This window comes from Rhinoderma darwinii, chromosome 8 (assembly GCF_050947455.1).
Source record: "Rhinoderma darwinii isolate aRhiDar2 chromosome 8, aRhiDar2.hap1, whole genome shotgun sequence".
NCBI classification, from domain to species: Eukaryota; Metazoa; Chordata; class Amphibia; order Anura; family Rhinodermatidae; genus Rhinoderma; species Rhinoderma darwinii.
In genome coordinates this window covers 104,849,375-104,866,879 of record NC_134694.1, presented here as the reverse complement: position 1 = coordinate 104,866,879, position 17,505 = coordinate 104,849,375, and the positions used below count along the sequence as shown (strand labels likewise).

Sequence of the window (17,505 nt, the reverse complement as noted above, 5' to 3'; positions counted from 1 at the left end):
TCGACTAGCCTCATCTCTATGATGGCGGCTGCGCGAAAATCACGCAGCCGCGCATCATACACTGATGACACACGGAGCTGTCAAGTGCCTTTTGCGCACGCCAAACGCTGCGTTTTTTTGCCTGCGCAAAACGCACACGCTCGTGTAAATGAGGCCTAAACCATACAACCCATTAAGGCCCAGCAGTGGGACCCCTAGCGATCAGAAAATTGTCACGTATTTTTGTGGATTGGTGACAATTTATGATTGTGGGAAAACCTCTTTAAGGCTGAGTTTTTTGCAGGAGGAAAATTCTGGCTCAAAATTCCGTTTGGGATTTTGAGGCAGATTTTATCCTTCCTGCACTGTGTTTGCCGCGATTTTCGGTGCGTTTTTCGCTCGTGCCCATTGAGTGCTACAGGCAAAAAACTCTGCAAAATACGCTTTCTCTGCCTCCCATTGATGTCAATGGGAGGTCAGAGGCATAACCGCGCGAAGATAGGGCATGTCCCTTCTTTCTCCCGCGGGGCGGTTTTACCGCTCGCGAGAGAAAACCGCCCCCGCCACCCATTGAAATCAATGGGAGGCATTTTCGGCCGGTTTTTGCCGAGTTTTGCAGAGCGGTTTCCGTGTGAACAGGGCCTAAGGCCGGGTTGACACGAGTATGTTTGGTCCGTGATATACGGTCTGTATGTCGGCCGCATTTCCCGGACCGAACACACTGCAGGGAGCGAGCTCCTAGCGTTATAGTTATCTATGACGCTGAGTCCCTGCCTCGCTGCGGGAAAACTGTCCCGTAATCTAATCGTATTTTCAGTGCAGGACAGTCTTCTCACAGCGAGGAAGGGAGTCCTAGCGTCATAGATAACTATGAAGCTAGGAGCCCGGTTCCCTGCAGTGCGTTCGGTCCAAAAAATACGGTCGAGATACGGTCCGTATATCACGGACCAAACATGCTCATGTGAACCCGGCCTTACTGGCAAATTTACATGAGTAATGTGGTTGAAACTATATACACACTGTTTTAGGGGCAGGGGAAGAGAATTTGGAACTATTTTTTATTTCTGAAAGTTAATATAGATTTATTTTGGAGGACTAGTGCTAGACCAATAAGAGTACTGGAAATCATTGCAGAAGGGGTTTAGGTAACGGTCCTCTCTTCTACCTATGTTACTTTCACACCTGGCCACGTGACTGAAGAAAACATACATTTGGTGTAATTTCTCCTTTAAGAACGAACGTTCTGCCATAAATAAATTCAACTTTTCATAACTGCATCACGTGAGACTCCTCCCGCACCCATACCTCGGAGTTCATAACCTTCAAATTGTCACCGGCTGGCAGCCAATCACATTTCTTTTCTCATTTGCCACCAAGTCGTAAGCAGATTAGACCCGCGCTGTGATTGCTCAGTTCTACATAGGGCGCTGATTGGCTGTGAGAGGAAAGTGCCCTGCGTTGTAATTTCCAGTAGTCTGAAGCACAGCCGGCGCTCAGGTGGAGTGTACCGTACGTTCTCGAATACGTGCAAACATAGAAGCGTCTCCGGTACTGCGGAGGTTTATGGAGCGCGGGTGTTGCCCTTAATAAAGATGGCGGCAAATGATTCTCAGTGAGTGCATAACAGACAGAGGTTAGTTACTCATGTTCTTCCATTGTATTTAGCAGCAGATACACAGTCGAGTCACATAATTATGACCACTTCCTACTTTCGACATGGGCAGCACGTAGCCCATGAAGGAAGTGATGTGTCATGGGCTGGCTTGGTGGGTGTATAAGGTGTGGGATACGCTGTCTGCTCACATATCACTCGTTGTCATGGGTAAAAGGGGCGATTTATCAGAGTTGCAAAAAGGGACGATTATTAGTTTTCGGGCCAAGGGTGGCAGTATTTCTCAAACAGCGCAGTTTGTGAACTGTTCGCGTGCTGCTGTGGTGAAAGTGTGTCGTGAGTGGAGAAATGGCACCATTGGGAATAACCGACGTGGAAACTGCGGAGCGCCACGCGCCATTGATGTGGGAGGTGAAAGTCGGCTACTAAGGTTTGCGACAGCTGAAAGACACGCTACAGTGGAGCAGCTCACCATGAAAATCAACCAGGGGGCGACCAGACGTGTGTCTAAGACAACGGTTCAGCGAACCCTACTGCGTATGGGGCTCCGCGGCAGACCGGAGGTCACTTCTCCTTTGCTAACCAAGGTGCATCAGAAAAAAAGGCTTCAGTTTGCACGGCAGTATCGGAATTGGACCACCAATGATTGGCAAAGGGTTGCCTTCTCCGATGAGTCCCGTTTTCTGCTTCATCAAACGGATGGACGTTGGCATGTCAGGCGAGAAACTTTAGAGGACAAACACCCCGCAACCATTGCTGGAAGAACACAAGCTGGTGGCGGCAGCGTTATGGTATGGGGAATATTTTCATGGCATTCTCTGGGCCCGCTCATCCATGTGGACGACCCTCTGAATCCAGTTGGGTATGAATCCGTCGTTGCCGATCACGTCCACCCATACATGTTGATTGTCTTCCCTGGGGCAGATGGAATCTTCCAGCAAGACAACGCGACATGTCACACGGCTAGAAATGTCCGACAGTGGTTGGAAGAGCACGACCAAGACTTCCAAGTACTTCCCTGGCCCCCTAATTCACCAGACCTGAACCCAATTGAGCATCTGTGGGACCATGTCTATCGTCTTGTGCGCTCTATGGATCCTCCCCCACGCACCCTCCCGCAAATGTGGGATGCTCTGCAGTCAGCATGGCTCCAGATACCCGAGACCACCTACCAGCACCTTATTGAGTCACTCCCAGCCCGTCTAGCTGCTGTCCGTGCTGCACATGGCGGTTACTCTGGATGGTCATAATAATGGGACTCGACTGTGTGTATAAATAATGCAGCTCTGGTAGGGTTTAGTTTCCTTTGGCATATGTGATCGCTTGTGTTATAAAACTGTAGGTGTGATGTGTTACCTAATGTCCCAAATGAGGGAGGGGTGTATACAAGACGTTCCCTGCCATTCTTATAGGCGTAATGTAAAGAATATTATAAACCTGTATTATATAAATTTTTCCATAGCCACATATATAACTCTAATATACCTTCCTGTTTTTATGTAAGTAAAGCTAATCATTGTATAATAAAAACAAGTTCTGAAACTTTCTAATATACTTCTAGTTCCTTGCTGTTTTTAAGATCTCTGATTACTGTCAGTGAATGGGACCATTTACACCCAGATCTGATACCTATCACAGCTTTGTTACAATTGTGTCCAGCGTAGATAATCCTCTGAGCAAAGCAGCACAAATTTCTCTCTTGTTCAGACATTTTGCTACATTTTACCAACACTGATATATTGTATCAGGTAAGACTGGATACAATAGTAGCAAATGTGGCTATGGCCGGGTTCACACCTGCATTGGTGTTTCTTTTGTTCTGCTCCATGAGAAGGTTACAACGAAAATACTGGCAGCACCTGTTCCATTGTATGGCGGACACCGTCGGCGCCTGACGGAACCCATGGGTTTTGTTGTGTTTATGTCAGGGTATCTGATTTTTACTGGAAATAATCACAGCATGCTGGGTATTTTCGGGTTAATCTGTTACTGAGGCCCCTAAACAGAACTTCCGATGCAGATATGAACCGGTCCTAAGGAAGGGACCCTGCAACCAGATATATGGGGATCTGAATAGTCGCTCGCATGCTATGCTGCTTCCGTAACTTCCATTCACTACTATGGGACTTACGTAAACAACGCAGTTACGCGGTTTCCGTAACTCCCGACCATGTAATCAGTAAGTGGCCGGGAGGCAGCGTGAGCACAAAAAGCTAGAACGGTGATTAGGGGGCCCTGTTCTAGAGATAGAGGTGGAGCCCGCAGCTATCTGACGTTTGACATATCTTGTGGATATGTCATAAATGTCCTTCATGGGAAAACCCCTTAAATGCTTTTCTTCAGTAGTGGGCACACAACCAAGAGAAAACTTGTGCGTCCGTGCGTTGTTACTGTTTGCCGGCTGCCACCCACTGCGATCCCTAGAAGAATTAATCTGGGAATGAAGGCCAGAAAATGGAAGAAAAAGTTCAACCAGTATCACGAAGTATTAGTAAGAAGTAGATAATGAAAGTATTTCTTCATGTAGACCACGCGTTTCTGGACCGAACCAATTCCTTCATCCGGTCTGGTATCCGACCTGACAAAGGGACAGATTCGATCCAGAAACGCGTGGTCTACATGAATAAAGAAATACTTTTCATTATCTACTTTGTATTCTACGGCTTGAACTTTTTCTTAGATTTTCTTGCATTTATATTAGGAATGAGGGGTGATATGATGGGACTTGACCGCTTCTATTGTACAATCTGAACACATTTAGTTATGGCCACTCTTTAACATCCGCTTTATATTTGCAAGTTCGTCATTGATGTCTAGTCATGCGTTAATGAGTCTCTGTCACCACATTATAAGTGCCCTATATTGTACATGATGTGATCGGCGCTGTAATGTAGATTACAGCAGTGATTTTTTTATTTAGAAAAACAATCATTTTTGACGGAGTTATGACCTATATTAGCTTTATGCTACTGAGTTTCTCAATGGACAACTGGGCGTGTTGTACTAAATGACCAAGTGGGCGTTGTACAGAGGAGTGTATGACGCTGACCAATCAGTGACCAATCAGCGTCATACACTTCTCCCCATTCATTTATGCAGCATATAGCGATATAGCTATATCGCTATGTGCAGCCACATAAACACACTGTAACATTACTGCAGTGTCCTGACAATGAATATACATTACCTCCAGCCGGGACGTGATGTCTATTCAGAATCCAGTCACTTCTGTAGCATCTGATATTTACAGCAAGGCAAGCGTAATCTCGTTTGAAATGACAGTTTACATCGTAATCTTGCGAGATCACGCTGTAAATCACGCTTGCTGTCATTAACTCCCACACTAAACGTTAGAGAAGTGTCGGCAGTGATGAATAGACATCCAGTCCTGGTTGGACGTGATGTCTATTAACTCTCAAGACTCTTCAGTAACTTTAGTGTGTGAGTATGTGACTGCACACTAGTAAGAACACTATCTGCTGTGTAAATGAATGGAGAGAAGTGTATGACGCTGATTGGTCAGCGTCATACACTCCTCTGTACAACGCCCACTTGTTTTTTATTCTTGTTTTTTTGTGTGCGGCTTTTGAAGTCACAACCAGGTGGGGATTTAAAAAAATAATCTTTCCTATGTACTCTGCCCCCCCCCCCCCCCCCTTTACGCTTCACTTAGTAGCTTAATTTTTTTTTTGGGGTTTATAAAAAGCTGCGCTAGAACTGCAGGGCATCTTCTATTGTCCTTATTCCAAATGAGAAGGACACAGTGGCATGCAGATAGCACGTGATATAACTGATGTAGTAATTATATATATTTTTTAATACCCCCCTCAAACCAGAGTTACTTTGAATAGAAGGAAGTTGCAAACTTTGAAGAAATAAGGGTGGGAAATTTGACAAACATACAAAGTAAGTCAAACGTCAGGACCTTATTCTGTATGAAATGAATTTGGTTTTCGAGCAGCAAAAGGATAAAGTAACAAACGTAATATTCATCTCGCCTGGTGTTTTAGAAATCCTATGTCGTACCGTTCTTTTCATGCTTGTTCAAGGCTGCCAGCTGTGTTAATTTCTAATAATACCCAAGTAGGAGGAGAAGCTAGCTACTTCCTCCCTCACTGATGTCTTCATTAAACTACGCTCCCTAGGATTATCTGGTCTCCTTATAGGCCATATATTTGGGTGAAGGGTCTGTTATCTCACACGTTACTTATGAAAAACATTTGCTCACACTTTACACAGTCAAACAGTTTTTTTTTTTGGGCTGGTGCTACGTTATAGATATCTGTGTGTAAGGCAATGTTTACACCTACGTTGTGGCTTCCTTTACAAACGGAAGCCGCAACTGAGATTGATCTGTCACCAGTAGCACCCGGCTGACCTCATTGGTTGTAACGAGGTCAGACAGGGCTCTGTCGTTTTCAGTGGGAAACGTAGCACAGCATGCAGCGCTATTTTGCATGACAGAATCCGCAATGGAGGATCCTAATGAGGCCTCTGACACAGATATGGACAGCCGTAGTCCGTGAATTTCTTTGACCTTGCCCTGAAACGTAACTTTATGTTTTAGACCTAGGATGTGGAGCGAGGTGGTCTTGGTGTGTCAGGGAGCGTCCCGCGTGGTGCAGGCGGTGGTGAAGATGGGCTGTGAAGAGCTACGTATGGCAACCACTACCTCCACATTAGGAAGTGGCATTAAGTCATTGCAGTCATCAGCTGAGCGGTGTGTGAGCACAGCGTTCACAAATCTACAGGTAAGGGAATTAATTGTGTAACCAAATGCTTTATTTTTCCCCTTTCGAGAGGTGGCAGACATGGGCCCCATTAGTCAAAACTGTCTAACAGGAAAACTGGCCTTGTTGTCCATAGCAACCAATCAGAGTTTAGCTTTCACTTCTTAGATGGCTCTGGAAAAATGAAAGCTGCACTGGGATTGGTTGCTATGGACAGCAAAGCAGGTCAGCAGTCTGAGGGGTGTCATGGTGCCCACTTAAGGACTACTGGTGTGCAATAAATTCTAAAGTGTATTTGTCATGTACACATGAGGCTGCCATGTTTATTGAGCTGTATTTTGGAGTCTTTTGCTTTTAACCTTCTTTTTAGTGCTTGTTAATCCCCTTTGAACCGGTGATAACTGCAAAACAAATCCTGTGTGCCGGCCACAACTTAGAATGAATCGCGGACATGTATTGTAATAACTGCACAACATTATAATTGATTAACCCCTTAACTCCGCGTGACTAATTTATCCGTCACTCTGATCTCATGGATACTGCCACTGTGCCCACGAGATCAGTGGCAGGAGCACAGCTGTTGTATACTGTTCCGGCCTCAACTGACCGAATTGGGGAGCACTCCGATTGCAGCAGTTTAACCGCTTCGATGCTGTGGTCGATAGCTATTCACCGCAGGAATCTAATGTGTTTGATAGAGGGGGCGCGCTCCCTTTGTCACCTCATTGGCTCCGCCACGACGCGATCTTGGTGTGCTGATGGGTTTCCATGGCAGCGGGAGGGGGGGCCTAACAAAGGTCCCCAGGTCTGCCATTTAGCAACTGCCTAATAGGTTGCCTGTCAGATTTAGGGTATGTTCACACGGCTAAACGTAAACGGCCAAAAAGTCGGAAGCAGAACGCCTCCAAACATCTGCCCATTTATTTCAATGGGAAAAACCGCGTTCTGTTCCGATGGGAATTTTTTTTTAAGCGGCCGTTTTGAAAAACGACCACATTAAAGAACGCCTGCGAAAAAGTGCATGTCATTTTTGGAGCTTTTTTTTGGAGTCTTTTTTTCACAGACACTATAGAAAAACCGCTCCAAAAACGGGCGTAAAAAATGTGAGATTGAATACAAAAACGACTGAAAATCAGGAGCTGTTTTCCCTTGAAAACAGCTCCGTATTTTCAGAAGTTTTTTGCTGAGCGTGTGAACATACCCTTACACCGACAGGCAATAACGCTTTGGTATACGAAGTATACCAAAGCATTATATCTGCGATCAAAAGCTCGCAAAGTGGAGTCTCCTAGTGGGACAAAAAAAAATGTAAAACCGTTTATGAAAACAAATAAAAAGATTACAGAAAAAAATAATATAACCACTTTTTTTTTAAGTGAATTTATTTAAAGTATATGGCCCTGTTCACACTGAGTTTTTTGACGAGTTTTTTTACGTGGAAACCGCGGCCCGAAAAACGGCTGAAAATAAGCCAGGTGAATATATCCTATAAAAAATAAAATAACACATACATTGTATTGCCGAGGTCGTGACGACTTTAACAATTTTAACTAGTTCATTAAAACGCTGGGTGAATGGCGTCCAAAAAAACCCTCAAGAATAACGGAAAAATGAATGTGTTTGTTTTTTTGTCTTTTCTTTTTTTCATTTCACCCCACAAAAAAATAAAATGGAAGTTAATAAAGAAGGCCATTGTACCACGAAATAGTACCAATGAAAACTGCACCTTGTCCCGCAAAAAAACAAGTCCCTTTTATGGCTACACCGACGGAAAAAGAAAAAAAAGTTACTGCTCTTGGAATGCGGCGATGCAAAAAGAAGTATTACTTTTTTTTTTAAAGAACAGACTCGCTAGTTAAAGGGGTTTCCCAGCCAATGAAAATTCTTGGCCTATCCTCCGGATAGGCCATCAATAGTTGATGGGTCGGGGTCTAACTCCCGGGACCCCGTTTTTCAGCTGTTTTAAAGGGGCTTCAGCGCTGGTACGAGCTCTGCTTCCCCTTCATTTCTTTTTGCTCACTGAATCGTGAGGGTCCCAGGAGTCAGGGTCCCAGGAGTCAGACCCCGACCCATCAGCTATTGATAGCCTATTCCGAGGATAGGCCATCGCTGTTTACTGTCTGGAAAACCCCTTTAACGACCCAGCCATTTTTAGTTTTTCACTCCCCGCCTTCCAGGAGCCATAATGTTTTTATTTTCCCTTCAGTAGAGCGGTGTGAGGGCTTATATTTTGCGGGAGGAGTTGTAGCTTCTATTGGCACCGTGTAAAGTACCATATAATGTACTGGGTAACGGCAAAAAAAAATATTTGTGGGGTGGAATTTGAATTGTTTTTAAGGTTTTCACCGTGTGGTAAAAAGAAAACGTAATCTTTATTCTGCGTCTCAATACGATCAATGGGAGGCATTTTCGGACGTTTTTTGGCGCGTTTTCCGTGTCAAAAAAAACTCTGTGAACTGACCCTTAGTGTTTCTAGGAAAGTTTACTCAGTAGTTTCATCCAGTTTTTCTGGTGTCTGGATAGCAGAACCTCCTAGTTATGCTTAAACTATTCGGGTTTTTTTCATTTAGGGGTTTGGTAAGGATGCCAGAAATGTTACATTTTATCTGCTGCATTCACCTGCTGTTGCCATTTCTGTTTAGGTCAATAAGAGCGATTCCAGAGAGCGCCCGCCATCTCCTGATTTCAATGCTGATTCTTGGAGTGTGAGGTCAGAGTTACCCCCAGATGAAGAGGTCGCATCCACAAGGGCAAAACCTGGAGAATGGCCAAAGAAGGGCCCAAGCATGACTGGCATGGGGCAAGTCAGAACATACAGCACCATTAGAGGGTTAACGGCTGATGAGATTCAGAGAGCAAGGGAGGCTAAACTACAAAGTGGAGCAGAGGATCATGGGAAACCCAAGCGGCAGAAGGTGGGGGACCACTTTTAATATCAAGTTGCCAAAATCTGTACACTTAACACACTGGTCGTCAAGGGCTTCACATTTACAACGTTTTCTCTTATCTTTTAGGTCCAACAGTGTATTCATTTATTTCTTCTTATGTCTTTACATTGGTCGGACCTCTATCTTTCTAGTTCAGAGCGCCAAATCTCTTCAATAGTCATAGGGGGGTTAACTATTTCTATGCCAGTTTTCTGGTGTAAAAATGTGACAAACGGTCCATAAGTTGCAAAAATTTTTAACTTTAGGACTTTTTTTAACGGCTCTCGTAACTGGCAGAAATGACAGCAGAAATCTATGACCGCTCCTCTTTGGCGAAGATTCCGTTTAGTGGCCACGCTCAGCCGGAGATTGACAAATTTAGAGGTGTACCTCTTAATAAATTTCTCATCTTACTCCAGCTTTTTTTTATTTTTAAGACTGGCGCAGGTTTAAGAAATCTCCCCCATAGGGTTAAATGATAAAAATATGGCTGCCTGCAACCACTACTAGGGGGAGCTTACTAAATACTATTATGCTCTTGAGTTCAATATATAAACACTCTATCCTATGCTCCCCCTAGTGGTGACTGCAGGCAGCCAGAATTCTATTATTAGACTTCGTCTTGGCAGGTGATTTGGGGCTCTACTGACCGCTATAAAGAAATATTAAGATATTATTCAGCACAAAAATTTGGAAAATAAAAAAAAACACATGCAAAATGGTGTTCAATGGTGGCCATTCAGTTTTACAAGAGTTTTTGGAATAATCCCATTTATGATCTGTCACTTTAATATGTCACAATGGGAAGGATCTGGGAACTTGGACCCCCTGCAGTTGTTATGAATGGGGTCCTGGCCCCTCTTTTCAACAGAGCAGTGGGCACCCATGCGTTGATCCTCGTCATTGAAATGTATTTACTAAAAACCTGTTAGTGCTACCTTCTGAGATGTTGCCCTGGTCTGAATAAAAAAAATGACCCGTGTGTTGTGAGGCACCTTCACAAAACCAATGTACTGCCACTGTGTATACAACGGACGTTTATCCATAGAAACAATCCATCAAAAGTTTAGAGTGTAAGCTCAACGGGGCAGGGAGGTTGCGCTTGGAAAATAGTGTGGTGTTATCTACGATAAAACCTGTATGCAGATCATTTAATATAACATTTAAGCAAATTGTACTTGCGTTGAGTGTTTAATGTGTGTGCATGTTTTTTTTTGTCCTTTGGAATTTTAGTTCATTAAATTCTTGTAGGAAGGAGCCATTATTGTTACCAATGACAGGCTAAAGTAAAAATAAAATAATTGTGACATGAACTGTCTGAGTCTCATTCGTAATGAATATATAACAACCTACATGGCTATAGTGGTTATCACTAAGAAATATCTGATATACTATCAACATCATTATAGATTTACCGTTTAAGGCCTCATGCACACGACTGTGTTTGTTTCTTGATATACAGACCGTATGTCGGACGTATTTCCCGAACCGACCACAGTTCAGGAAGCCGGTGCTCCTAGCGTCAGTTATATATGATGCTAACCGTTACTGCCTCTCTGCGGAAACACTGTCCCGTAATGTAATGGCAGTATTTACGCGGGGAGACAGGGACTCCTAGCATCATGCGTAACTCTGTGGCCTGGCTCCCTGATCTGTGGTCAGTCCTGGAAATATGACCGACATACGGTCCCGTATATCAAACTGAGCACGGTCGTGTGCATGAGGTCCAAGGGTTTTACATGGTCAGCTGGTCTTCCGTGGATGTGTCCTGTGCAGGTACATCGATGATGTAGCGTGGCTATATTCCCATAAAGGGTTGGATGTACCAGTGCAGGTAGCAAACAACGAAGATTTACTTACGTGTTGATGCTTCTGTAGACAACTTTAAGGTTGAACTCCATATCATATTGTATTTTTTGCTGAATCTGCATTGAAATTCTGCTATAAAATTCAGTACAATGTAAGTGAACTCTTTCAACAAACCATAAAAAACATCTGCTGCATACCCCTTTTGTGGATTTTTGCCGCGATGGGTAAAATATGTGAATAAATCTTCATACATCATAAGTAGATTTTGTTGTGTTTTTTGGTGTAGATTTTCAGGCTAGTTCCACAGTGTTTATTTTATGCTATGTGTGAACTTTGCGTCACTGTTGTATTCGGTTACAGAGCGGCTTTAAAGCTACTTTTCTCTCATTGGGATAACCCATTCCCTTAATTAAACCTCCACCCCCTCCCCGATCAGATCTTCACGGGTCTGGCCAGCTCTTGAATCCTGGTTCTTGAAGTTGCAGCTGGTGACGCATCTTCCCTGCAGCGGCTGGTACATGGGAGCTGTAGTATTACATGACAACTATTCATTTGTCACAGCTCTGGTCTGACTCCTAGGTGGTGGCTTTCTCTCAAAGATTGAATACCCCTTTAAACGTATTGTGCCTCGCACGAGGGAAAATATAATTATCATGTTGCTGTCCTGCTTTATTAAGGGTTTAGTAATAGATAATCACTTGGGGGAGCGAGCAATAAAAAAAAATTACATTTACTAAGAAAAAATAGGTTTAAACATTTGCAAATTCTGATATAGGATTCACTTTAAAAGGACTATATCTAAAATAGAGGCAGTGGTGGGAAAATTACTTCACTTTAGGAGCCAGAGGAGGGATCACTCCAAAAAAAGCAATATTTTTAGATACATTGACTACTTTGTCCCTGGGGATTTTTCCTTTGCTCTAAGGCTATAGATAATAAATACCTGCGGTCCTGCTGACAACATCGCTATGTGGTGAAACGGCATCACGTCTGTGGGGCATTCCGGTGCTACAATACGACTGCTATATGATGGGGGTATCGTTTTTTGTTATCTGCTGCTTCTCCTATTATCTGGGAGCCGACCTGAAGATTCCTCTGGGTGGAGCATTGTACTGCACATGGGAAGAATATGGATCCTTACATTAATACTTCTTGTTTATTCACAGCTCAGTGACCGGGCTAGAGAGAGGAAGGTGCCCGCATCTCGTATCAGTCGCATGGCAAATTTTGGGGGTAATGTTTTAAAATAAATGTTGCCTACTTTTTTTTTTTTATGGTTTCATAATGTTGACTAATCATTTCATCCTAAACCCTACCACTCCTTCAGGCTTGGCTGTTGGTCTTGGAATTGGGGCACTGACAGAAGTAGCGAAACAGACTCTGGGCAGAGAAAAGAAGTCTGGAGGTGAGTGACTAGCGGACGACTGTATGGCTGCTGATGTGTCAAGGCCAGCAGTTCTCTTCTGTGTTGTACTTGCTATAGCCACAAATTATTCTAACCATTACATTAGTATTTCATTTCTCCACCCAAATATAAAATCTTTCACTTCCATGTCATCCATTAGGGGGGTGACAGGTGACCTTGAATAATTACCTCCTTCTACCAGGCTATATCCCTCCTGCAGATGCTGAGCTGTCCAGCATTGGTTTAGTGTCCGTAGGAAGCAGACCCGCCTGCTTGGCAGGTCCAACTACCCGACACCCATATTTTTGCTTTGCTTCCTTCCATCGTCTCTCCCTCTACAAGGGGACGCACGCTTGGGTGACCCTGCTGGATTCTTGGGAGCCGAATATGAGGGCTTACTAAAAGAGGAGGAGCGAATCCTGAGTACAGTATCTCTCCTGTTTCCAGCTCTGGGTAGGCTCTGTCCCCGGTCTCCACTCTAGCGCTTCTGCAGCTCTTGGCCACAATTTTTAGGTAAGCGGTCCCTACGACTCTTTGGGTATGTTCACGCACTAAAGTAAAAATGGTTGTAGAATACGGAGCTGTTTTCAAGGGAAAACAGCCTCTGATTTTCAGCCATTTTTGAAAATACAAATGTTTTTGGAGGCTTAAACAAACGGCCCATCGGACCGAAGCGCCTTTTTTTCCCATTGAAATCAATGGGAAGATGTTTGGAGGCGTTAAGCTTCCGTTTTTTCAGCCATGTGTGTGAACATACCCTTAGCCTCACATAATAACAGGGAACTGGCCCACAAGCTCTCATGCAGGAAACCTCTGTTAGGCCGCACTTGATGCGGCTAGGTTGCTGGCCTATACCTCCGTACTCTTCACAGTGCCATCTGTCTTAAATTCTGATGCACCGACACGGAATCTAAAGATCCATAACTGCATTTCCAGCTCTTTTTTTTAATTTATTTTTTTCTTTGGCACCTGCCTAAACAATATAATTTGAGGCCATGGGTTGTAAAAGTTCCCATCTTCTCCAAAGTCTCTTCATCCGTGCTAATCCAGGAAGAGTGTTGCTCGGGTTTAGTACTTTTGGAGTTTCTCCAGGAAGTCAAACCCTCCGGTCCAGAAAAAGACTACTTTCGTCGATCAGTGTCCCTTCTGGTTCCACTGCATCCGGCCTGCCAAGCGCTCTCCCAGCAGAACCATTTTACATGAAGACAGCCCTTGCTTGAGTCTGCTCGAGAGGGCGGGTGGGGCTGACAATCCACATTTCAGACGCCCGGCTACATGAGGTAATTTCTACAGAATACATAATAAGAATTCTTTCTATGCCCCAGATCGCTTTTTTCCATCAATATTCCCAATCCTACCTTCCAGGGTTCCGCCTTTTTCTTGCTATTCAGTTTCTCCTCTCCCAGGGAGTGATTGTTCCAGTGCCTCCACAGTAGTGTTTTCAGAGATTTTACCTGTTTGTCATTCCCAAGAATGACAGAAAGGTGCACCCTATCCTAGATTTAAAGTACCTCAAATGGTACATCAAGGTCCGCTGCTTCTGAATGGATTCCTTTGCTCCGTGATCGCATACATGGCACAAAGCGAATTTCTGTCAGTGGACATCAAAGATGGGTACCTTCACACTTTGCAATTCAGGCTTGCTGTTCTACATTTGTGGCCCTTGTCCCACAGTCCCATATTATGAAGGTGTTCTTCTCTGTGATTGCTTTTTCACTCTTGGGGAGCTGTGGCCATTCCATATCTGGATGACATCACGATTAAGGCACCTTCTGGGCTCAGCCAACCTGGAGAGTCTGGGCCTAATATGACACACACAATGGGGCTTGTATAGCTTTACATAGGTGAAACGAGCATGCCCGATAATGTCACAGGCCTTTTTTTTTTTTCTTTCATCTACCTAAAACTACCCCCTCTTTTCCTCCTTGCATTGTCATGAGTGGGAATTCTGAGAGCCTGCCATTCTAAAGCCAGCCCAGCATTGAGCTCCGCTCTGTCTGGGCAGAGACTGGAGTGTGTTTTGGTTAAGTAGGTAGACTGTCTGGCCCCTGAGCAGGGTACTCTTCTGACATTAATATGTGCAAAATAAAGGTGGTGTAAAGGATCTGCCAGGCACAGCTTCTGTGTCAACGCCCATAGGTAATCAGTCTGCACCTGCTTCTATGTCTGTGAGACTGACTCCATCTTCCACCACTCAGGATGGCAGGCTTAGGAGTGGGAGAGCCTATCACAGCCTGGCCAGACGGAGCTAGCTCCCGCCCTCTGTCTATTTATACCTGCCTTTCCTGTTCCTCCTTGCTTGTGATTCTTCTCGTTTTGTTTCCTGGCCATGCTGCAGCTTCTTGAACCATTTGACCCTGCTTCATATTGACCCTGGCTTACTGACTACTCTCCTGCTCTCGTTTGGTACCTCGTACACTCCTGGTTTGACTCGGCTTGTTCACTACTCTCCTGCTCTGCGTTTGGTACCTCGTACACTCCTGGTTTGACTCTGCTCGTTCACCTCTCTTGTTGCTCACGGTGTTGCCGTGGGCAACTGCCCCATTTCCCTTAGCTTCTGTGTACCCTTGTCTGTTTGTCTTCGTGCACTTATTGAGCGTAAGGACCGTCGCCCAGTTGTACCCCGTCGCCTAGGGCGGGTCGTTGCAAGTAGGCAGGGACTGAGTGGCGGGTAGATTAGGGCTCACTTGTCTGTTTCCCTACCCCCATCATTACAGGTGGCCATACACATTAGAGTTAGTTTATGGTTGAACGAACGTTTATTTGGTAAATGATCGTTACGACGACAGACATACACCTTTTTAGATGTTCTTGGCCGTTGTGCAAAATGAACATACATGTTCGAGTAATCAGATGAGTAACGGCTGACTTATTGCCGAAAGTGACGTGATGAAGTGGAATTCAATGCGCACCCATAGGTTAGCAGACCTGACCTCTACACACACCTACTCTACTCACCTGTGGGTTGGTCTTTCACGGACAATCGTGCGTGTATCGACCGATTAATTCAACTGCTAATGACAATCGGAAGAAAATTTCAAATATGGCCGATTTCTGAAGATGACGGTCTGTCATCAATCAGCTTAAAGGGTCAGTTCACACAGAGTTTTTTGACGCGGGAATGACGTCGGAAAACGCGCCAAAAAATGGCCGAAAATGCCTCCCACTGATTTCAATGGGAGGCAGAGGCGTTTTTTTCAGTCTCGCGGGAAAAAGAAGCGACATGCCCTATCTTTGGGCGTTTACGTCTCTGACCTCCCATTGACATCAATGGGAGGCAGAGAAAGCGTATTTCGCTGCGTTTTTTGCCCGCAGCACTCAACGGCCGCGAGCGAAAGACACCACTAAAAACGTGGCAAACGGCTTGCAGGCAGATCAAAATCTGCCTCAACATTCCAAACGAAATTTTGAGGCAGAATTTTCCCTGTGTGAACATACCCTAATCACTCATGGCTGAATTATACCCAAAGTTTGTTTGTTTGGTCTGTTGTGTAAGGCCACCTTCTAAAAGACTGCTAGTGTCCTCAGAGGGAGGTCGGCTGCATATTTGTTTTTAGTATCACGTCTCATTTGGGAGTGCAGACATTATTATTCTGAAAACCACAGGGCTGGCAAACTCATATGATATATTTGTAAGTTTTATATTTATTAGATTTGTCTCTAAACTTTTATCGAATACATCTATATTGCAGACAGTGTATTGTGGAAGTTGAGATTTTAATCTGACATTTTTGTTTTTCATTTAATCATTTCAGATCTCACTGTCCTGGAAGCAAACTCTTTCATGAGTGAAGCCAATGCCGAGAGAATTGTGGACACATTGTGTAAAGTCCGAGGGGCAGCACTGAAGATCGGGCAGATGCTGAGTATTCAAGGTGATTATGTGAGGATGTCTGTAATACAGTGCACAAAGCTGAGATCCTACCTGTTCTAATATGAGTTGTTAAAGGGTACCGAAACTTTCAAAAAACTTTTGACATGTCAGAAGTTTTGATCGGTGGGGGTACAAACACTGAGACCCCCATTGATCGCTAAAATGCAGAAGTGCTCGGGTGAGAGCTGAGCTGCTTAGTTTCTGAGCGGCTTTTCTCAGAGACTAAGTAGCACAGTGCTCAACCGAGTGCTTCTGCCGCTTTGTTATAGTGATTGGTGTGGGTCTCCGACCCCCACCGATCAAGACTTCGGACATGTCAGAAGTTTTTGGAAAGTTTAGTTAGCATTTAAGAAAACCAAGTTAAATCAGTAGCCGTTCACTTTGACCTTTGTGTCCTAACTCGGCTGTAGCAGTGCTATACATTGCTCCAAATTCAAAGCACAATCTGGGTAAAACTGATATACACTGTTATGCCTAGTGCAGGGCTTGAGGGGGCGGGGCATGACACAGAAATTCAAAGAGGGAATCCCCTTATGTACTGCCCCTTCAGTGCACCAGTTTCGCCTGGAGGGTTTATTAAAATTACTTTTGAAGTTGGAGGGTTAAAGGTGCTTTAAACATTTTATAGATGACATCCAGACACTTTGTAATATAGATCATCTTTGTATTGTGTGTCCTTTAGCAGTTCGGTTAATGGAGACCGCATTACAAAATAATGGATGTATTAACTCTGGTTAGCGTGGCTAGTTTATGTATTGTAGTATGTTTTATATAAATATAACAAAATCTTGTTTGTCTAGTAAATTTCACACATGTAATGCATACGTGCCACCATTCAAATCCCAGATCACGGAACGTTTTAAAGGAACGCTAAAATATCTCAAATACGGTGTCTGGTTGTGATGCAACTGGCTGCAGCAGGAGCCTCCTCCCTCTTCCCTGTCTGCAGTATGACACACAGATCATTAAATCCCTACCCCCTTTGCTAAGCCCTTCCTTGTCCACCAGATAAAAATGTAACAAATCAGCAGGAATTTAACCCCTGTATACTCTGCTGGACTTTTACAGGACTGTTTGTTCCAGAAACATGCAGAAAGTCTTGCAGACTGATAAACGCAGTGAGCAAGTTTATCTACTACCTACTTTTATCATTAATTTCTAGGTACCAA

The 17,505-nt window shown here is 44.2% G+C and overlaps 1 protein-coding gene across 1 annotated transcript in view; it reads left to right on the top strand.

Annotated features, from left to right (window-relative positions):
• The first annotated feature begins 1,388 nt into the window (after positions 1–1,388).
• COQ8B (coenzyme Q8B) overlaps positions 1,389–17,505 on the top strand; it is a 33,052-nt gene continuing 16,935 nt past the window's right edge. The window contains exons 1-6 of the mRNA XM_075836104.1: positions 1,389–1,612; positions 6,159–6,342; positions 8,964–9,236; positions 12,224–12,290; positions 12,385–12,462; positions 16,218–16,337. Coding sequence (XP_075692219.1) covers positions 6,166–6,342; positions 8,964–9,236; positions 12,224–12,290; positions 12,385–12,462; positions 16,218–16,337 — 715 coding nt within the window. The 5' untranslated portion in view covers positions 1,389–1,612; positions 6,159–6,165. The remainder of the gene's footprint in view (positions 1,613–6,158; positions 6,343–8,963; positions 9,237–12,223; positions 12,291–12,384; positions 12,463–16,217; positions 16,338–17,505) is intronic.